This window comes from Carassius auratus, chromosome 38, assembly GCF_003368295.1.
Source record: "Carassius auratus strain Wakin chromosome 38, ASM336829v1, whole genome shotgun sequence".
Lineage (NCBI taxonomy): Eukaryota > Metazoa > Chordata > Actinopteri > Cypriniformes > Cyprinidae > Carassius > Carassius auratus.
The window spans coordinates 7,009,679-7,033,901 of record NC_039280.1 but is presented as its reverse complement, the minus strand read 5'-3'; the positions used below and the strand labels follow the sequence as shown (position 1 = coordinate 7,033,901).

Here is a 24,223-nt window from a genome sequence, read left to right as displayed (position 1 = left end):
TTTCTATCTAGCTTTCTCTCTCATCCAGACCCCCTCCACACAAAATGCAAAATTCCTTAAACTGATAACGAGTTGTTTTCTATAATTTATTTGCATATAAAAGCCAGGCAGTGCCTCAGTGTTACAGTGTGGTGAACAAGACACCACTATTTTGCACTTTAGTACTGCATTTTAATTCAATGAACTGTTTTTCTTGCTTTTCTCATCCTCTGTTGACAGACCAATGCTGTTTGTATATTTGCCTGGTTTATGATGCCTCCATCCACGGCTGACCACTACCACTGCTGAAATCTGATTGGCTGTCTGTTTCTGCAGGCAGAGGCTTTAATTGGCCGGTTCAGAAAGACCTATCAGAGAAAGGCCGAGCTCTGCTTGGGTAGGCTTAAGCAGAGAGAGAAATGTAATTGGACAGGGCAGCCTTGCAGAATTTGATCGAAAACCTTTCACAGTGTAACCATGTTTCAGTCTCTCCTGATCCAAAGCAATCAGAAAAGGCCAAAAGGAGGCTGTTTGTTTAGATTGCTTAAGCTCCTCAAACATTATCATGAGGCTAAGACCTGCACGGCACACTAAGGATGGTCAATTACTATTCCTTGTGGCATTTGATCAACACAAACATTAAAGAACACAGAGGAAGCCACAGAGAGTCATTTAACACAAGTAAGAGTGCTTTAATTGGCTGCTTGCTCCTGTCAATCAATTTCCAACACGTAAAACACAGCTGCAACCCACCAAGCTGTGTAATGTGAATTTGAGGCATCAATGATCACAACAACTGGCCACCGAATCAGGCCTTCCACACATAAGATAGACAGTAAACACTAGAGCTGGCTCACAATACAACGTTATGATTCGATATGCTGCCATGCATCACAAAATCAAAACTGCAACTTTGCTAAATGCATGATCTGCAACCAAATCTGGAAGATCAGTTTCAATCTTGTTCGCACAGACTTCTTCACTTCAGTCCAGTAAAAGACCTCAGAGAAATGCAGGGAGTGATATGAATTCACACATGAACCACTAAATAAAATTAAATAGATAAACAAGATGATAGATAGATGGGTAGATAGATAGATGTTGATACTCACAATTGCTCCATTGACAGCGTTTTTATCGTAGTACTTCTTCCTCTCATACTTGTCCCTGATGAAGAACTCCACAGCTCTGAAACATTGCTCAGGAAAATTGAAAAATCGATGGCTTACAACTAATACAAATCATGCTAAACCTCACAGCCATTTAAACAAACATGGCACACTTTCGCTCTTTAACCTAAGTGGTTATAAGAGACAGAGAAGCTTGATGCTGACTGCTAAATGGATGACTACATTTTTAAAACTCATGAAATAACAAGTTTTGATGGGATATAATTTTGCGCATTTTAATGGGGTCTTTAAATCTCAGTCTTATTGTTTTAAAGTTGATCCAAGGCCCAGTTTGAAGGCTTGTTTTTTTTTTTTTGGATGGTAAATCTCATATTGGCTTGAAAGACTGAAAAATTGAAAGATTGAATTGGCATCTTACTCCACTAAACTGTAACTCCTGCATTAAAGAGGCCAGCCCTCTCAGACTGGCTGTATTCTCTCTTCACCATTAAAGACACCAGAGCACCAACATCACACCTGGACCACAAACCGAATACAACTTAGCATTCTGCATCTTGAAAGAAGGAAAAAGAAAAAAATTAGGATCAAACAAAGATGGCCCGAATCCTCCCAAGCCTGTTTTTTTCTTCTTTACACAACAAACACAGATGCACAGAGTGGGGCCAAAGACAAATCAAAAACACAAGCTCTCTGAATCTCACTCCCTGTTAACAGTGCCAATTTATACAGCGACAGTAAAATGCTAAGAGGACCGGTTCACACAGCTTTATTGGATTTACACTCTCATGAATCCCTGATCACAATACAATAATGCATCTGATGAAATATGGATCACGATGAAAAAGCAGGTGGCAGGAAAAGAAAGAATGCAAGAAAGAGAAAAGACAGGGGTGAGCGACAAAACCCCTGTAGCATCCTCAGAACAAAAGATCAGCGGTTCTCAAACTGGTAGTCTGGGAAGAATTTCAAGTGGTGTATGGGAGACCAATTTTAAACCATACAACTAAATAAAATATACTAGCTTTCAAAAGTTCGGGGTTGATTTTTTTATTCTTCAGAAAGAAAGATGGCACCAAAGCTGCCTTTATTTAATAAAACCTGCGAAAACGGTAATAGTGTAAAATATTATAATAATTGAAAATAACAGATATTAAATAGTCATTTATTTCTGTGATGCAGCAAAGCTGAACTGTCCCGTCATCAGTGTCACATAAATGCTGATTTGCGGTTCAAGAATTATGCGGTTATTCAAGAATTATGCGGTTATTGTTATCATCAATGTTGAAAACAGTTGCTGCTTTAATTAATATTTTTTGTGGAAACATTGATGCCTTTTTCCAAGAATCTGTTCAAAAGAGTTCAAAAGGAACATTTTTTTTATTTTTATGACATTACAAAATATTAGTTTTAACTGGTACTTCTGATTTATATATATATAATGTGTGTGTGTGTGTGTGTTGATATCATTTTAGCTGTTGCTTTTATTAATATACAGACAGCTTGCTGTGCTTTAGCTGCTAGCCAGTTATACCACAAAACCCTCCTGGAAAAGTTTCAAGCGTCTTTACATTAATACCCTTTAAAACACTGACTTTCAAAAAACGTGTTGCCAGATATTTGAGAAAGTCCTGTTCTGCTGTGCTCCGTCTACTGTATTTGAATGCAAAAATATATGTAAATCAGGCCAATCCTGTTCCTGGAGATAGAACTTCTTTTACAGTTCAGATCAAGCCCTAATCAAACACACCTGACCCAGCTAATTAAAAATCCTCAGGAACACTTTATTATGCAGGGATTCTTTATGACGATCAGCCAAGTAGAGCTTCAGGCGCCTCGACAAGTCGATTAAAAAAAAAGTGAAGTTTTGCACATTCCTAAACTTAAATTGATACAGATGCTTAGTTGCATCACGCTGAGTTAGTACGTGATGCAAAAGACACAGAGAGAAACTGGTAAGAAAGATGATGCATAAAAAATAGTGCTGGCATAAATAGGAGAAAAGATAAACGAGTTATACAGTAAAAAAAATTAAATAAATAAATAAATAAGGGGGGAAAAAGAGAGAAAGACACCACAAGCACACCAAAAGAAGGTACATCTGCCATTCATAATAAGCACCAGAAGAGAAAGAACTTAACATTTCCTCTCTCTGCCGATCTGACGTTTATATTAACACGGCCAGCTTTTCCATTAAAGAGATCACGAGAGGGAAGCGGTGATAAGTGAGAGAGAGTGAAAGACCCCCAAACTGTCGCACAAAAGATCCGCATTTCCATCTGAAGAAACCACAGCAAATTCCATCAAAGCCGGTTTGTGGAGGAGGCTCACCTCTGCTGTCCGGATGAATCCATTTTGACGGTTAAGAATATTGTACCTCATCGGTCAGCATACAAATGAAGCCATTTCCATAGCCACACCAAACGCAGGAGCGCTGATAACAGGCTGCGGATGCCAGGGAAATTCAATTAGGGTTTCTGAAGGCGCCAATGAGGAGAATATGGAATTATCCCGGCCGCCACACAGACCCAATTAGACTGATGGTGTGAAATAGGACGGAGGAGGATACCCGAGGCAAGAAGGATGAGGCGGAGGGATGAGAGACATGAGGAGACTTCCTGTTAGGCCTCAGCGATGAGGAAGTTCCTGCTCGGCTCTGCTGTGTGTGTTTTCTCTAGATCTCTGCAGCCAGAGGTGTGAAGTCACACAGGCTTCTGTCTGCCACATTCACCAACATTAGAACAGGAATTCTCAACAGGATTTTTCTTTTTTTTTTCTTTTTTGTACAGTTCATGATGGAACTACAGGGTGTTTAAGTTGTTGTAACACAGAACTGACAAATTAAATGTATAAATCAAGATATCAGGAGATCAACACCTCTTTTTTTCCCCATTTTTTATCATCAATGTTAAAATCAGTTGTGCTGCTTAATATTTGGTGAAAATTGTGATACAATTTTTCAAGATTACTATATGAAAATAAAGGTCAAAACAGATGAAAAATATTTTGTAACTACTTATTTTTATTTATTTTACTATTTGTTTCTTTATTAATTTAATGCATCTTTGCTAAATAAATCCTAGAAAATCTTACTGACCCCAAACTTTAGAAATCTAGTGTGTGCGCAAAAATCAATGGTATTAAGCACAAACGATCAGTAGAGTTCGAGGACGGCCCTTTTTTAGTCTACCTACAATTACATGCAAAACAGTATGACATTATAAAGTTTTCAGAACATACAGATCTAATTTTCCTCATTTTCCAAGCCCTGAACAATATCACAAATCTGCACTGCCATAGTTCATCACCAAGAACTAAATATCTCAAGGAACAAAAAAGGTACACAATGTCTCTAGGACAAAGAAAATAGGGTTCTTAAGCTACAAGAGGAATATTTAAGCATATTTATGGTGAAAAGGTGTATCATCTAGTATTACTGTGAGCAGAAGAAGGTTTTTTTAATGGAGTAAAATGAATTCATTCAGCTTTCAAACATCCAAATTTTTATATATAGTTTTCTTACATTTCTCTGAAAAATAAGAACTGCCTTCAAGGTATAGTTTCAGAAATATTCAGAAACCATCCACTGCTCATAGAATTGGATTAAATGAACAATTTAAAGTATTACTGGAAATGGCACACATTGTAACAGTGAGCATGAACTAGGGGTGTGACGGTTCGTATATAACCGTGAGACCGGCGGTTATAGTTGAAAACCGTCATTAGAACTCTATAACCGCCAAAACCGTGTCATTAAAATATTTTTTACAAACATTTTTTAGATGGGATCATAAGATGCGCAATATATCGGGAGACATGGTTTTTACCACTTAATGAAGTTTTGTAAATCGTCAGACATGATATTTACCACTTCATAAAATTTTGCTTTGTAGAAAACCTTTCTTAAAAACGAATTTCGTTTTGTACAAATTTTGTCTTAATTTTAATAAATGTTTCATCAACCAATTGCGTGTATTTTAATAAATAAAAAGCAAATATAGCAGACAATGATAACCGACATGGAAGCACCAGCGCGCCGCGTTCACTTGCACTGCACTAGAGCGCATCTCATCGTAAATGAAACTCAGCGTAGGCCTATGCCTCATACAATAGCATTAAATATCTTTGCTGCATCCTTTCTAGAACAGACAATGGCATTTTTTTTGCGACTCGCATCAGCAAAGCATTGCATGGCCATAGACCGCAAAACAATCAGCGGATGGCGGGCGGGTGCGGCTTTGAAATTTTGCTCCAAAAACGTTGGCTAGGATGATGAGTTTTGTGACCGATCTCCTTAATAAATGGAGGTCTGAAATCTCTGCCCCTTTACCGATCAGAGCGCGCGCTAACACGGAGTTAACCCGCTATCTCCAAGAACAACCAATTGACTCTACGGCAGATCCACTAACACCCCCCCACCGGTTCTGTTATGAACCGTCACATTTGACTCACGTCATAACCGTCATCACCAATTCTGAAACCGGCACACCCCTAGCATGAACCACTAAAAAGTCAACATCACTTTGACCACAAGCTTAAGGATACTTCATCAAAACAGCATCTGACAATAGAGTGTTGCAAATCCCTGTATTTGGCAACCAAATAATGAATATCTTCATTTATCCATGTACAAGCCAACACGTAGAACTGTACATGTTTTTAAAGTGGTAGATACTCTAAATCCTTTTCTGTTGCTTACAAGAAAAAGGTTGCTAGCACTGGCTACAGATCTGATGGTTTGTGAATTTGGCAGCAGCAAGAAAAGAGCAGGACGCAAACTTTGCATAAACTCACAAATACACCGTTCTTTCAATATAACAAATACACAAATTGTCTTTTCTAGCGCCAAGAAAAGGATTATTCACTTGAATCATGTCAATCCTCTGCAGACGACTAAGAATGCATCTGAAACTCAGCCTCTTGATGGCTTCTACCAAATAACTAGCAAAAGACCATCAACCAGAATTACAAACATTAACACAGGTCCACGAAAGGATACTGGTCAGTTTGTGGCCGTCTGAAGTTTTCTGGGAGATGAGCTTCATACAGCTGTCTTGCCTTGGTGTTGCCCATGCTTTGCACACTCTACAGAGAAAGACAAAAAAGAGAGAGATAACGGGTGAAAACAGAGAACAACGCAAACCATCCATTTATCCCAAATTTTCAATTAGTGTTCATTATTAAAAGTGCAGAAACTTGAAACATATAACACAAACCAAATCAATCAAGTACAATTCATGAAGTAGGTCGTTTAAATAAGTGTAAACTCTAAAACGGATGCATCTCTGCACAGTGTTACCCTTCACATATTTAAAATGCTTAAATGATGACCTGAGGGAAAAAACTATTTTTAGTATGCTGATATGTATTTAACATGGACCCCTTAAAAAATATAAATTGATCTCTCTCTCCCTCTCCATGTCAGGTACCGCAATGACCTCTGAATAAAGAGTGACCTCATTCATTCTTTCTCGGAGATGGTGAGATTTGATTGGTTGCTGTGTGCACAATCGCCGGGGCAACAAGAGTGACAGTGCAAAATATCTGTACCATGATCAATGGCACACATAACTGTTCCTAACGTCCTATGAAATCTAGACATAAAATGCCTGCCTTTTTAACCTTAGACAGACTTTAAAAAAAATAAGAAGCTCAGTCATCTGTGCGCGTTTATGCCCCTGATTCTTAATTAAACATGTTATCCAGGCTATTTCAAACATATACAAATTACACGCATTTGCATTATCAGTTCTATGTCACTTACATCTAAGCCTGTCAGAGACAAATTAATATGAGGATGATGGATCTGACTGAAGGAAGAGAAGATGCTGAAAAACAGACAAGTAATTACCCATCAAGAATTAATTATCCATCCAGACGTCAATTAATATGCAAAGGGGAGATGCAAGACTCCCTTTTGGTTGCTTAAAAACTCATAAATCTTTCAAGCCACACTGTTTTTTTAAATGCACAACACACAGAGAGACTCATTCAGTTACACAAGTATATCTGAAATATGAGCGAAGGTTATCTGGACCTCACGATGCAGTGTGTTTTTGAAGCCATCACTCACACTACAACAGAAAAACAGGTGTCTATAACTTCAGGAAAGGCTCAACAAGGATTTTTATGTTGGCTTGGTCACTGTCCCCACCACAAAAACAGCAAACATACTTTTACAATTATTCTATTTTATACTTCAAGGGTTTGCAATTTGGATAAAAACTGTCGTTACAAGTCTCGGACAGAATTTCAATATCAGTACATCTCTAGTGAAATGTTTCCATTTGAAATACAAAAATAAAATGTACACTACCATTTAAAATTCATACTTTTATTTAACGAGGACTCGTTATATCAATTCAAACATGCATTGTGGTACTCTCGTAAATATATATATATATAGATATAGATATAGATATATAATGATAGCCCTTTGTTAACAGTTCTCTCGTGAATTGCATGGAAAACTGACAGGGAAGAGAAGAATTTGTTGAAATAGGTTGTTATTTTTATTTTCTTTGTCCTCATAGCTTCATAAAACCCATTGCTGTCCTCACTACCTTTCTAGGCCTTCAATGTGGTAGTTGCGATGCTGTCTATGGAGGGTCAGAAAGCTCTCTGATTTCATCAAAAGTATCTTAATTTGTGTTCTGAAGATAAATTAAGATCATATGGATTTGGAACAACATGCAGGTGAGAAATTGACACTTTAAATTTTTGGGTGACTTATCCCTTTAAGAAATTCTTACCAAGCCCAAATTTTTGAACAGTAGAGAATGTGATCAATGAATGTTAGACACTGTGAAATAGCAGTACTGCCATAATCTGTTCAATGGGAGTCAGGTCATCAACAGTTCCAAAACATCATGTTGAGCACCATAAGAAAGAAAAAACAATTGAAACGCATGAAAACACACATACTAGTATCTGCTCGGGGGTCCATTGGTCCAGGTTGACGGATTTAACGCGTGATATATGCACTCCCAGGTTCCGGTGTATTCCAGCACAGCGGATACAAATAAACACACCGAGATTCCAAGAGGCCCATCGAGGTCCTGCGGGGAAAGAGAGAGAAAACACACAGATTTTAGACCTGCAGTAAAGCACTTCCTATTATCTGAAACAGATAACGCCATCATAACAGGCAGTGAAGAAACAGCGGTTTAAAATAAATCTTCTGAGTCACGGTGCCGCCTCGAGCTCCGTCGTGCAATTCCACCTTGCCATGGCATCGAATAAACCGCATTGTGCTGTGATGCCTAAAACCAATATCTAAACGATGGAATTTTGCAGTCGTGGTAATAAAATTCGATCCAAGTGCCGGATGAATGCAGCAGGTAGCCCACCTGAATCAACAGTCAATAGCCGCAGGTACCTGAATAAAGTAGTGAAACTACAATGCGAGACTCCTGATTTCATCAACCACAGAAAAAAGGGAGAAGAAAAATGTGAATTGTGCTACAGTACAGAATGCATGTTATTATCTTCAGCACAGTGTGTAATATTCAGCTCTCAGAAGTGACTGTAATAGCACGGGGGAAGACGAAAGCGCTTTGACGGTAGACGCTAACAAAGGCAGAGACGGAGGTTGTGTGTCTCTCAGTTCTGAGAGCAAGAAGTCGATAGCTTTTGGGTGAAAAGTTGCGCGTGGAAGCGGACGGATTCGGGGGAGTGTGGGTGCACTGGAGCGGTCCTGACAGCTCTCGGCTGGTTGGTTGGTGCTGGTGAGAGAGCTGCTCCTGACGGGCTATAAATCACCGGGTTTGCTGTGAAATGGATTTCTGTGGTTCACCCCCCCCTCTCTGGCTTTATCTACACCTGTCAGCCATCTTAGGACGTGTCCAATTCGCTTCTTCCGTCTCACGCTTTCTCGCAGCACGGAGCCGTATCCCTGGTTTCAGTGGGGGGATGGGTTCTGTATTCTGCCTGCAGGACGCCTGGCATGGGTTTGTATGCCCATCAGGCAAGAGTAGAGCAAAACCGCTGACCCTGGCAGTGCTACCCACACAGCTCCTGAATAGAGAAAAATGTGCACACAAACGCACATACACCAAGTACATTAGCATAACAAACAATACCGCACTGTTCCTTCACTTTTAAGCATGTTCATAATTTATCCTGCATGATTGCTCAGGATATTAATGGCTATCTTGCTTCTGTTCTGCGCTCAGACGACAAAAGAGGACGGGCGACATGTGAACAGGCTGATAAGATTCCCCAAACGCGTTGGGAAAACTCTGGTGAAAACTGCGGTAATGAGAGAGAGCGGGTTTCTAGTCTCTTATCTCTCACCCACCCCAAAGTACCATTCGGCTGACTGCACAGGCTCCGTCTGCCACCCTCCCAGATTTATTAGCCCAATAAAAGGCTGCAAGATTGTGTCTCACACCGCTGCACCAGGAGCTGCATAACTCACCCACAATTAAAGAGGGTTAATTTGTCATTGAGTGGAGCCCGGTGCAATGAAGGGTGCGGCGCCCCTGCGGAGGGGAAGAGCTGGAGGAACCCTCTCCACACTCTCCCTGCTGGACTGAAACGCTGCAGTGCTTATTTCAGGCTTACCACCCCTAGACCTGTCGCAATAATCAATATATTGACATATCGTGATATATATGCAATAATTTACCCATGATTCCGACCCTCTATGGACACCTTGGCAATTGAATATTATATGTGTGTTTGTAAAATTCTACTAATAAGAACAATATAAAATGCACTAAAGATTAACGAGCTTCTAGATTCATGAATATTAATCAGGTTGTGTGTTCTCGCTCGAATTGATTCGCTGAAATCAAGCGTCCACACTGGCGAGTAAAATGTAAGAATTTATTAGCTAATGTTAGACATCATTTAGTCGCCCAGGGTGAATACTCGCAATGTAGAGGGTTGGATTCTTACAAATACTTGAATAGAAAATGAAACCCAAAGAACAGTTTGCACTAAAGATTAAAATCATCTCAACTATTTTCATTATGACAATGACACACTGGCATAAGTAGACAAAATCAGATAACCTCCCCACCACAGTAATCTGTCGACGTTGACGACTTGAGATGTAGGAGTGGGAAGCGAAAAATAACATATGACAATGCATAAAATGTATTTGTTATATATATATATATATATACACACATACACACACACATACACACATATATATATATATATATATATATATATATATATATATATATATATATATATATATATATATATATATATATATATATATATATATATATATATATATATAACTATAATTTATTATAAATGAAAATGTTATATTTCATTTAAATAGTAATTTCCTATTTTAATATTTACACTATTAATTGTATATAATGAATCTAAATGTACAAATAAAATACATTAAACTTAAAAAATTCATAAATTTTAAAATCAAGTTTAAAGCTGAGCTGACTTGTGGTAGGCTTATCTGAGACATAGGCATGGACAGCATAACTAAAATAATATAATAAGCAATTTTATATATCATTAAAATTAAATGTTACAGTAATAATAAATACTTATACTTGGTTTAATTAAAATAATTTTATTTTAACCATAATTTAACCTATATTTATTATTTAATACACCATTTAATTACAAATCAAATTTTAGCAATTCAATATTTTATAAATTACAACACAACTAACATAACTAATGAATTAACAAGTCTGGCATCAACAGCTGTCTTACATTTAAGTCAAAAACAAAGGATTTATAAAAGTATTACATAATAAATAAAATTATTGGATGAGACATATTCAAAAACATAAAATGTTCCTATACACACACGCACACACGCACACACGCATAAACAGTACATATACCTGTGATGGCAGATCAGTTGATTTTCAGCTACATTGCTGGCTGACCATAAACAACCTACCATTATACTGCCTCTACATCACATGCAGACACTGTGTAGACATGATGTGCCAAAACTAAATTACTCTCATTATAATCAAGGAAGCTGGAAGCACCTGTCTACAGCATCATTTGCAGCATAGATTGTAGCTTTAACATAAACATTAAAGCAAGCTGACACATCTTCCACCACACATCATACAGTCTACCATCAAGCCAAGCAGCACTACTGAGATGAATGTTAATGCCAGGTATAAACAAGGTCTCTGATAACCAGCCAAGAGCAGAGGTCAGACAACTAACTGCTGTTGACAAACAGGAAATTCTGCAATGGAGGGGAACTGGCAACCAAGACAGGTCATGACCTATGACCCCGTCTAAGCTCTCCCAATTCTTTAAGGATGGGATGACGGCCTCTAGCGTCCAAAAGAGGCAATTTCGGATTCCCGGCTGTGACATGTCGTCCTGATCTTTCTACTTCCTCTCTTCCCAAGTCCATTCATTATCTCCACAGCTGGGCGCAGCAGATGTAGTCCCTCAGTCACTGTACACTGGCTAATAATTCACCATTCATCTTTACCAAATGGCAGCCGGATGCTGTAAACAAGTCCACAGTAGAAGGATGCAAAGGAGAAAGCACTGTAAAAAAAAAAAAAAAAAAAAATCTCAAAAAGGCTGAGGCATGCTATATTTAGACCCGAGGAGAACAAGCCAAGGATGCTTTCAGCAGCTGGGTAGCGAGATAACGTATTTTTGGGAGAGCCTACAAACGCGGAGCACCCTGGGTGTGCGAGGCGGCCCTCCCCTGAAAACTCAATTAAAAGGCAGGCCAAATAAATGATTCAGTGTCTAAACATCCAGAGCGGGGCTTGCAGGGACTTTGTGCGTGTAGCTACAGCGGGAGATTTACAGTTGCCTCTGTGGTCCCCAGGTCTCTACCCACTTCATTGAGGAGTCACCCCAGATTTATAACCCTGTAGCTCATTTGCTTGCATTGAATGCACATAAACAATGGGACACGGCCGATATAAGATGTGCCAAACACATACACACACGTCATTCGTCCCTTTGTAGCACCTGTCTCGCTGAGAATTGAGTGGCTGCATCGTTTCGTCAATGTCACCTCAAGGCTACAAGAGAGCATTTGTCAAAATAAACAATAGTCCCTTCTGCCCTCCATCTTTCACTTCTAGAGGAGAGAGTCCCTCTCTCTCTCTCTTTTCACTTCCTTCCTAATCCCTTCCATCAGCTCTGCCAAAGAGAAAGAGGATGGAGGGAGAAAGAAAGGGGAAGAAGAAAAAACAGGAGAAGAGAGCGGCACTGTACTTCACCCAGAAACCTCAGAGAACTTGAGGAGCCTCCAGCTATGCTCGGGTAACACTTCAAAAGGCTGGTGCTGATTGTAGCGGTCTGGTCCAGGGCCAGGGGCCAGCTGTTGTGTTTCAAGAACCGGCACTGCTGCCCTCCACTCCTCCGGACATGCTTTTAACAGATAAATAGGACACAAACCGTACAAAAAACTATCTAAACATGGCTTTGTGTACAAGAGTGGTTTCCAGTAGGCTACGCAAGTCTGTCTGGGATTCAAATAGGCCAAATATGTGGAATGATTATGAAAACAAAACAAAAAATAAAACGTGCTAAACAAGACTTGCATTTATTTGATCAAAGTACAGTAAATACAGTAATATTATGACATTATTACAATTTTAATAACTGCTTTCTATTTCATTATATTTTGAAATGTAATCTATTCCTTTGATTACAAAGCTGAATTTTCAGCAGTCATTCATCTAGTCTGGAATATACTGATTAGGTGCTCAGGAAACATTTCTTACTATTATTAATGTTAATAATAATTCATATTTTAAAGTAATCTGTGATGCATTTTTTTCAGGCTTCTTCAATTAGTTGAAATCTTTTGTAACATTATAAATGTCTTTAATATCATGTTTTGGTTTTTTTTTTATGTCCTTGCTGAATAAAAGTATTCTTTTTTCTTATCTTGCTTTTGAATTGCATCATAATCACAGTTTCAAGAAGACAGTTTGCTAAATTGTGATAATACTTCAAAATATTACGGTTTTTAACTTATTTCTGATGAATAAATGCAGCCTTAGTGAGTTTTTATTTTTTGCAATTAAGAAAATTGGCAATACAAAACTGTAAAATATTCAAGTACTATAATTATACATGAAACTCCAAGATAAATAATGGCATATTTAACGACCATAAATTGCAATTTTAATTTTAGAAGTCAATGCTAATGAGCCTGTGAGGGATATATATTTTATTCTCACTGAATTAGACTGTGTGTAGACTTTTCAATTAGTGCATATATATATATATATATATATATATATATATATATATATATATATATATATATATATATATATATATATATATATATATATATATATATATATATATATATATATATATATATATATATATATATATATATATATATATATATATATATATATATATATTATATATATATATATATATATATATATATATATATATATATGTGTGTGTGTGTGTGTGTGTGTGTGTGTGTGTGTGTGTGTGTATATATGTGTGCATACATATGTGTGTGTGTGTGTGTGTGTGTGTCTATGTATGCATGCATATAGTCTGTCACGGTTTTACATAATGTATATCAATTAAAATTTTCCACGTTCATAATAAAATACACTGAACAACCCTTAAAACTGTAGCTCACATCTTATTTTACAACCCACATTTTCCATTTTTTTGGTCCGACATTTTCACTATTAAGCAATCTGACACAAACATATCCAACAAAAGCCCCTCATAGCTATGTTTTTACTCGAGTCAAACAGAATACAGCATCAACCCTGACACAAGTCCATCAGCGTTTGTGCACAGGAATACACTGCAGTAATGCTGCCCACACTCAATCTCAGAGCATTTCTGCTAGATAACGTGTATGTCTTTAAAAATAACTCATACTGCTTTCTTTAACAGTGCCTGACAGTTCTGATGATGTTTATATAATAGACCGTGTGTGTGTGTGTGTGTGTGTGTGTGTGTGGTGTCTGTTCATGCCTCGTTGGGTCTGTAAGGGCAAGCCACACTTGTACAGTGCATCTGTGCGCATCTCTAACTAAGTCACTGCGAGTGGCGACTGCTGAGTGTAGGTCACTGCACAAAGCATGCTGGGAATGTGACAGTGGGATCCCAGTAAAAAACAGGAAGTGAGGCAGCAGGAGCTTCCTGCAGTGGCACTTAGCCCCGTCTTTAGGCCCAAAGAATGAATCAGCACAGCAGTCTGACAAACACACACCTTAACGTGGGTGCACACACACACACTTTTGGACTGTATAAGGTCACCCATTGAGCCTTTTAGAAGTGCGGCTGCCATTTTCTTAAAAGCCTCTATTTTTCTCTCATTAAAAAAAGGTGACGGCAGAAAACAACCACATCACACAGAGAACACCGCACACATTCATATCAATCTGCACCTTTTCCACACCAAATAACGGGCTGTTAATGTGCATGTGTGGATTTGTTTTCATGTAGGAGAAAATGTGTCTGGTTATGTAATGGCAGAGCGGATGAGGGGGGAAATATGCGTCTCTGCCCTGTCCATCACAACCGTGACCATTAGTGTGGGTTCTAGCTGTATGGACCCCCAGCTGTTTGCCATAGTGAACACACTTGATGCAGTCTAAAGGGCCTTTCACATCAAACAGGATATGAAAAAGCTAAACGAATCACACACAAATGGTTCATTCACACCAGAAGTGAAACGAATATGGGCCGAATTGAAATCACATTCATGTTGGTACAACAGATGTCATAACGGGACAACCTTTCAGCTGGTCTGTTAGATGCACGGGATACAGGAAAAGCAAGGTTAAGATTTTCAGCTTCAAAAATAAAAACAAAAGTACTAAACCACAGATGTAATTTTAACTAAAGTTATCTGAAGGTCTTTGTTTGGTGAAATTGTACTGATATTAAAATACAAGTTAATAGCAATAATTAAAAGCCAATAATTATTTTCAGGTTAAAGCTGATAACAGAAACTCTACACGGTTTCATCAAAATAAATGAAAAGTCAAACATTAAGAAATAAATACTTTTTGAATGGTACAAATTTAGCTACCACAATAATATAATCTACAATATGTAAAATTAGATGTTTGCTAAAGATTACATTTACATTGTTAATAAATGTGTTTTTAAAGAATAAGATGACTGCAAGAGTAATCTTAACATAAAAATGGGGAGCGTGCACACACAATTAAATATCAAATACCAGTTAACACATAGAAAACAACAACAACAAAAAAAAAAAAAAATATATATATATATATATATATATATATATATATATATATATATATATATATATATATATATATATATATATATATATATATATATATATATATATATATATATATAGTTCATCCCTGGTCTGAAAAGCTTCATATGTGTTGTTTCATATTCATAGTTTTTTGTTGTTGTTTTTTTTCAAACAGTTGTTGGTATTGAACAGTCAGTCACAATTTGGGCAAAAGGGTCTAAAGACGGAAGCATCCTAGAATCATGCATCATTCTGAACTTAAAACCACCCATCTTTCAGCACTGTACAGTACGGGAACATAACTCATTTGTGTTGATGGGAGTCGAGAAATGTACTGGAACTGCAAGATTGCGCTTTGCTATGCCTGGAAGTGTTTTCAGATTCTTCCTACCCCATGATCAACCCCCCCATAAAAACACACACAGGGAAATAAACTCAAAAAACCAAGTGTGAAGCAGAAGTGCACTGCAAGCGTATCTAAATACCAACCGTGACAGATAGGCAGCGACCCGCAGAGCCAAGAGGATTTATCTGAAAACTAACCGCGACACTGAATACATATAAGACTAGCTTCCCTCTGAACTACATGAGAGGACGAGGGAGTAAAGTCCTGAAATAGACTGAAAGTAATAAATGTACCCGTGAACACAGGGCTTCACAAAACCTGTCAGTTTCTCAGCTGGTGCTTCTGAATAAAGCACCAAGGAGATTGATCAGTCCGCCCCGTGATGCTAAAGAAGGGTCAGAAATAAGGGAGAGAAAGAGAGAGAGAGCAGGTAAAGGTGATTCAGAATCTGGACATTTCGGGAGCTGAACGCATAGCTTTCATTCAGATGGATGTGAATATGAAGAACTATAAAGATGTGTGGGAAAAAAGGAGATGAGGACTTCATTGCACTGCTTTAAACATACCACATTCTCACAGCGCCCCCTGGAGAGAAAGAATGACAGGGGGATGACTAACAAGAATTTCTTCAAAGGTGAAGATAAAAGGCACCAAGAATGGCATAAAGTCAAATATAAAGCATGTTAAAGGTAGCTAATTGGTTGGGGCGAGCAAAAAAAAAAAGTTCTGTCATCATTTACTCGCCCTTGTGTCATTATAAACCTGTAGAACCTTTTTTTTTTCTGTTGAACACGAGATGATATTTTGAGAAATGCCTCAGTTTTTTCACCATATAATGGAAGAAAATGGACACCAAAACTGGTTCCATTAAAAGTTATCAAAATATTTTCTTTTATGTTCCGTAGAAGAAAGAAAGTGATATAGGTTTGGAATGATGGGGCGAGTAAATGACAGAACAATCCACTGAAGATCTTGATTTGATCTACTCTAGCCAATTAGTCAGCTTTCACACCATGTTTATCTCACTTTATGCCATTCTTGGTGCCTTTTTGTCACCTTTCTGAAGAAATTATGGTGTCATCAGAAGAAATTTCATTTTGGGGTAAAATAAACATTTAACAGGAGTTAAAATGATCAATTATGCCTAACTAGCTGACATTTGGCCAGTTTTAAAGTTCAGACTTTGGTCAATTTGCAGATGGGATTTTTTAAATATATGTAGAAAAAAAATACAAACATTTACATGGCATTTATTTAATTCACACACACGAAAAAAAAAAATAGATAATTGAAAACAAGGATGTTAATCGATTTTTTAAAATGATGGCAAAACAAACCAGATTTCTTAATCAAAATGACAAGAAGATGTTAAAACTGGCTAAAAATGGCTAGTGTATAGACGATTTAACCATGCAAACATATTAAATTCTTCAATTCAATTCAATACTTTAATTATTCCCAACAATAAGGCTGTTGGTGCACATCTAAACGAAGCCACGGTAGCTTCTAATTCTCACTATATTGATCAGCTTTTGTCACAACAGGCTTCCAACAATACTGCAAAGCATTGTGGGGGGAAAGTGACTCACACTGAGAACAGCAGGAGCCTCGCAGACCTGCTGTGCCACTCCACATGTACTTCTTTACAGCTCCTAGACCTGCCAAAGTGTCCCAGACAGCCACAGAAACACCACAATATCATTGCGCCACAGTCATCGGTACACACTATCATTAACGATGACTGGCACACTTCATCTACATAAAGCAGCAGCAGCTCACGGATTGCCTCCAAAGACAAAAACAAGAGATGAAATAGCGTGATCTTTGAGAAGCAGTACAAGCTCTTTGATTTTTCAGACCTGAAACCAAAACACCATGTATCATGTAGCAGACACCATGTGACGACACACTCTACAAAGCCCCCCAAATAAATTAAGACTTCAATTAAAGATTAAAGCCAGTCACAGAGATCCTGAGAGAACTAACTCCTTCATTAGAGGAAAAAAAGAAACCCCGTTCAAAGAAAAGCTCCGCTCTGCCGGTCTTCTGAGGCAAGGGAACACACACATACACACACACGGCATCACAGAACTGGCAGTGGAGTCCAACTGAGTGACAGTTGAGTTCGGCCTCACAGAGGGAAGACTAGTAGAGCATGAAATTAGAGCCCTCTATTCCAGCCTAGCAGGAGAAAGACGTCTGACAGAGACTGAGAGAAAAGGTGTGCGTCTGCTATCTGTGACAGCTGAGGGAAGGAAAGGCAGAGCGTTTGGGGGAGAGGAAAGGTCTCAGCACAGTGGCTGTTCTGTCAGGTGGAAAGGAGAGGGACGACTGCAAGTGAACATGAGGGAAAGGCCAACTCACTGGTGACCTCTGTGAACAACCTTAATCGCACCCACTGGTCTCATAATATGGTGTTAAAAACAGGTTTTGGAGAACGTGAACTTCAGCCAAGAAGCCAGAGTCATTTAAGTGTAAACAGAAAGGATGGATGAGCTTCACTTCAGCTTTGGGTGGTGTTGTGCTGCCCCCTGCTGGTGAGAGCCAAAGAGAGTGATATCAAATGAACCTGTAGGAATTCATTAACATTTGATCAATATGGTATGGGTAGAATTGTTAAAACGTGTGTTAAACGGTTTTGAAACAGCTGCGCTTAAGGCTTTGTATTTGTAACAATGCATTGTACCATAGTAATATCAGTTTTAGTTTATAATCTATGGCTACCGTTCAAAATTGTAGAGCCTTTTTAAAAATGATTTTGAAAGAAGACTCCCGTGTTCACCAAGGCTGCATTAATTTGATCAGAAATAGTCAGTGAACTACGAAATAATATTTCTACTACTAATACCATTTTCTGCTTTAATATATTTAAAATTGCTATTTATTCCTGTGATGACAAAGCTAGACATTTCTTATTATAAACATTGAAAACAGCTGCTTAATATTTTTGTGGAAATGATACACTGTTTTCAAGACGATTTGATAAACATGCAGTTTAAAAGAACAACAGAAATATTATGCGACATTATTAGTTTATTTAGTGTCACTTTTGAAAAATTGTATGCATCCTTGCTGTATAAAAGTTAATTTATTTCTAAACATTTCCCCTAAATTACACCTAATGCTACTTCAGATGCAGCTTCTGCAGTGTAAGATTGTTGATACTGATTTCATTTGATTAGTAACAGCATTGTGGTGTCTTATTTTTAAACTAAATTTACTAATTAAATGTATGAATTGAACAAAAGAGGATGCATATATACAGTGGGGCTCGAAAGTTTGGGCACCCTTTGCAGAATCTGTGAAAATGTAATTTTCAAAAAATAAGAGAGATCATACTAAATGCATGTTATATTTTATTTAGTACTGTCCTGAGTAAGATATTGTACATAAAAGATATTAACATTTAGTCCACAAGACAAAATAAATGCTGAAATTATTAAAATAACCCCACTCAAAAGTTTGGGAACCCTTGGTTCTTAGTACTGTGTGTGGTCACCTGATGATCCTCGACTGTCTTTCTGTTTTGTGATGGTTGTGCATGAGTCCCTTGTTTGTTCTGAACAGTTAAACTGAGCAGCGTTCTTCAGAAAATCTTTAAGGTCCTGCAGATTCTTCAGTTTTCCAGCATCTTTGCATTTTTGAACCCTTTCAAACAGTGAATTTATGATTTTGAGTTACATCTTATCACACTGAGGACATTTGAGGGACTCAAACACAACTATTTAAAAAGATTCAAACATTCACTGATGCTCCAGAAGGAAACAAGATCCATTCAGAGATGGGGGGGGGGGTGAAAACTTTTGAACATGGTGAAGATGGCCAAATTTGTCTTATTTTGTTGAAATATACTTTTTCTCCATTTAGTTCTGCCCTTCGTAAGCAACAGAAGATACTTGTATGCTTCCCGGTACACAAATTAAGTACAATTTACCTTGATCTTCAAATTCCAAAAGTTTTCACCCCCCAGCTCTTAATGCATCTCTCTTATTTTTTGAAAATTACTCATATTTTCACAGATTCTGCAAAAGGTGCCCAAACGTTGCTGCGCAATTCCAGGCTGATAGTGAACATGAATTTGCGCAGCTGGTCAGTTAACAACAGCTTCATCTAATAACAGCTGTTCTATGTGAAATCACTTTACAACAGAAAAAAAAAACATGTATACAGCCTGGTTCAAAAAATTATTTTGGTCTATATAGCTTATTTTGCCCTTCATGACGACTGTGAGGGGGGTGCATATTTTTATAACTCATCCGTTTAAATTATATTAAGCCTTAAAGTTCTGCATAATTAGGGTGCAGCCACTTGAATAAGAGGTGGATCGCTGCTGCGGTCACTGGGATCAAGCTTTTTGCCCGTTTTCAATCATCTGGGAATGACGTCCTGCCAAGATGGTGACCGCCGCCTCTGCCCACTTTTGGCTTCAAAAACACTCTTCAGAAACCTATAGGTGACGTCACGGAGACTACGTCCATGTTTTTATACGGTCTTTGGTTTTTATAGAGTCTATGATCTCACCCCACTTTTGGGAGTCAGCTTGACTCACTCTCCTCACTGAACTAATGAAATTTGATCTGTGATGCGACTGTTGTTCGCCACGCTGCATTGAGCAGCCACGTTCAGTTGTTAATTGTAGTGTCTGTTTTTTTTACTGAACTAAATGAATTGTATTAGCCTACTACAAAAATCTAAATGACGGTGGGAGTTGGTGCCGCGGTGGGCAAGTGACGTAACCGGTGTTGTGGCTTATGCATCACCGTCAACACCGTCTATCACGGCAAGCCTAATACACATACATACATACATACATGCAGCCCTAAACTCTTTCACATCCTTTTCATGAGAGAGAGGCCCAGTGAGCTCTGCTCAAATTAATCACTTCCAGAGACACAAAAGGCTAAATTCCCTTCTTTATTAAGCAAAGACTGTGGCAACCGGGGAGATAACTAATCCAAAACACACCATAGTGAACATAAATCTAGTCAACACTTTTAACCACATACTTATGCTGTAAGGTAATCTAAGCAATGTCTCTCTTGCACCACCTGCTGACAAACTAAAGGAAAGTACTTAAACACACTGAGCATTACTCACAAATACAGTTACATCACCAAACCACTTTAAAGCGATTAATATATTCAACGATTCATAATTTAATACTAACCCATGCTGACTAACTTAAAACTTCTGTATTAGAATGAAGAGACTCTCTCAATAACAGCAGCTTAAACTCAAAAGTTTACCAAGAATGGCTCCTTTGGACTTAAATGACAGAACTGAATTAGCCCTGACACATGTGGCCACCACCACACTCTCTCAGGCTCAAACATCTCCATTTCAGCAGTCACAGGCTGCACACTGACATCCGGATGTGGCCCAATTTGATCCAGGCTTTGAGGGAAATGGAATCTGTCTGAAAAGCATTGTAAAGCAGCACAACAGCTGCTCTAACTGAAACCAGTCCAGCTGGTAGAGCCATTCGTGAAGCAGCAGGCTATTTGGGCAAAATGAAGCACTGGATAATAAGCACTGACATCACTCATTTATGCAAGTCCCTAAATTGGTTGTAGCTTTTATTGAGTTATTCTTTAAGTGACTTATGATTAGAACTAAAACAACGAAGCAGATGTCTGAAACTAGATTTAAGTCCTATAAAGAAAAAGTTGCTTTGCTAAATAATACATTTAGTACATTTAAAGGGATAGTTCATCCAAAAGATTTAATTTGATGTTTATCTGCTTACCCCCAGTGCATCCAAGATGTAGATGACTTTGTTTCTTCGGGTAGAACACAAAGATTTTTAACTCAACCCGTTGCAGTCTGTCAGTCTTATAATGTATGTGGATGGGAATCATGGCAAAAACATATAATAAAACAAAGAGAGAGAAAAAAAATACACAAACAAAACTAAATTAAACCCTGTGGCTTGTCGACTGTTTCTTGCTTGCATTATTACCACCTATCTCTCTAGTGGACCATTGACACACCAAATTGAGATCCACCATAAAGCTAGCAAGCAAGAAGAAGAAGATGCCTCAGTACAATTCAGACAGTCCAGACATTGCAGTGCAGAGGTAAAAAAAATATATACACACTTGAAATATATTTACACATCAATGCATCTCCACGAGCAGCAGGTTTTAATTTGGTTTCGCATAATAAGACTGCAATGGTTTGAGTTAAAAACCTTTGTATGTGTTCTACTGAAGAAACAAAGTCATCTACATATTGGATGCGCTGGGGGTAAGCAGATAAACATCTAATTTTAATTTCTGGGTGAACTATCCCTTTAACAGACTTGCTACTAGACAAAGAACCAGTGTCCACAGATCACTGTCAAATTGTACACATTAGCAAACATTTGCATTAATAAACAAATATTTAAAAGTGAAATTTATTAAATGTTTTGTATAATTTGATTTCCCCTACATTTTAATCTATTCGCTGGAATTCCACAGACTTCCTTCTATAATCAGCTTTTAGAAAACTTGTAAATGTGTGCACTTCCCAGGCCCTATATAAAACCCTGAAAACAAGTCAGAAAGACACATCATGCTTTGTCAGCCTGTAATTACTAAAACCGTCATACATATGGGAATGACATCATCGGTGTTTGCGAAGGTTAGCATGTTTAGACAGAGCCTGAGCAGGATTGTCCGTCCAGCCTAAAGGAAAGGAAGCTGCTGCTATAGCAGGCATTTCTAGAATTCACCCACAGAGATAGTGATCATGCACATCACTCCTGACACAAAGAGGAAAGACTCAGTATTGTTTCACATAGCAGGGGAAATCCTGGTGAAATATTTCCTGGAATGAAGAGTTACTATACATCTAAAAAAACATACCACATTACACTGATATTAGGGACTATGAATCAATGAAAAATGAATCAGAACTTATCAGAACATATTTGAGATAATGCTGACAAATGAAGATGCAAATAGGATGCAAATCATCGGACGCAAAATTCACTTACATGTTGTTTGAACTGAAATGTTTGTTGGCAGTGTGTACACAACCACCCTATAATGACACACACACACATACACACACACACACACATACATATATATATATATATATATATATATATATATATATATATATATATATATATATATATATATATATATACACACACACACACACAGTACAGACCAAAAGTTTAGACACCTCTTCTCATCAAAGAGTTTTCTTTATTTTCATGACTATGAAAATTGAAGATTCACACTGAAGGCATCAAAACTATGAATTAACACATGTGGAATTATATACATAACAAAAAAGTGTGAAACAACTGAAAATATGTCATATTCTATGTAGGTTCTTAAAAATAGTCACCTTTTGCTTTGATTACTGTTTGCACACTCTTGGCATTCTCTTGATGAGCTTCAAGAGGTAGTCACCTGAAATGGTCTTCCAACAGTCTTGAAGGAGTTCCCCGAGAGATGCTTAGCACTTGTTGGCCCTTTTGCCTTCTGTCTGCGGTCCAGCTCACCCCTAAACCATCTCGATTGGGTTCAGGTCCGGTGACTGTGGAGGCCAGGTCATCTGGCGCAACACCCCATCACTCTCCTTCTTGCTCAAATAGCCATTGATGCCTTCAGTGTGACTCTACAATTTTCATAGTCATAGAAAACTCTTTGAATGAGAAGGTGTGTCCAAACTTTTGGTCTGTACTGGTCTGTACTGTACTGTACTGTACACATACATACACACACATACATACACACAAACGCACTTACAACAGAATATAAACTTACAACAGAAAACTTTTGTAATATGTATTTACTGTCATGCCTATCGATTTAATGCTTCGTTGCTGAATAAAATTATTAATCTCATTCAAAACAATTATCTTTAAACAACCCATTACACTTTGGTATTAGGCATAAAATGAATCAAATTACATGATATTAAATAATATACATTTTTACAGAAAAAGTTAGAATTAAGTTAATTAAAGAATATTACTCTGGCAGAATTCTCTTTAGAAATATATTTAGTTTGATATACTGTCATTTCAATAAATATAAGCCTATCACTGGCCTAACAGTCCACAGCAAGATGTTTTTGGCCACCGTTCAAGATCCTCTAGCTGTTTTTGAAAGCAAGAACACAAGCAGTGCTCCTGCTCTCAGTAAGAGTGCTTTGGCAAGCTGTGTTACTTGTTGTAGCGGCTGGGACTCAATCAAATGAGCAAAAACATGAAGACAGGTCTTCAAGGCTGATTTTCACAGATGCTAGGAAAATCCCTCTCTATGAAATTTATGTACAAGTCATTGTTGCACTTTTCTTTTTTAAATAAATGAATCACATTAATCTCACCCATAATATTTGTACTCTCCAGCTTTACAAATGTATGCTCTCCGCTAAACATAACTTCAGGAGGATTTAGACCAAAACACACACACACAAGGATGCTCGCTGCTGACGCAGGCTTTCAGCAGTTCTTATCTCTGTGAGTGACAGTGTGAAAGAGAGCACACAGGAGGAAGTACCAGAGCACATTTCCTGTCTGTCCTTGTGGCGCGTGCAAGAGGAAGTAAAGGA

General features: G+C 37.8%; 1 protein-coding gene across 5 annotated transcripts in view; it reads right to left on the bottom strand.

Annotated features, from left to right (window-relative positions):
• The window catches only part of LOC113056842 (stromal membrane-associated protein 1-like), a 99,455-nt gene that overhangs the window by 71,563 nt on the left and 3,669 nt on the right, over positions 1-24,223 (bottom strand). For all 5 annotated transcript variants that reach the window (XM_026223742.1, XM_026223743.1, XM_026223745.1 and 2 more), the window contains exons 2-4: positions 8,031-8,164; positions 6,106-6,191; positions 1,092-1,167 (exon numbers count right to left, since the gene is read on the bottom strand). In XM_026223742.1, coding sequence (XP_026079527.1) covers positions 1,092-1,167; positions 6,106-6,191; positions 8,031-8,164 — 296 coding nt within the window. The remainder of the gene's footprint in view (positions 1-1,091; positions 1,168-6,105; positions 6,192-8,030; positions 8,165-24,223) is intronic.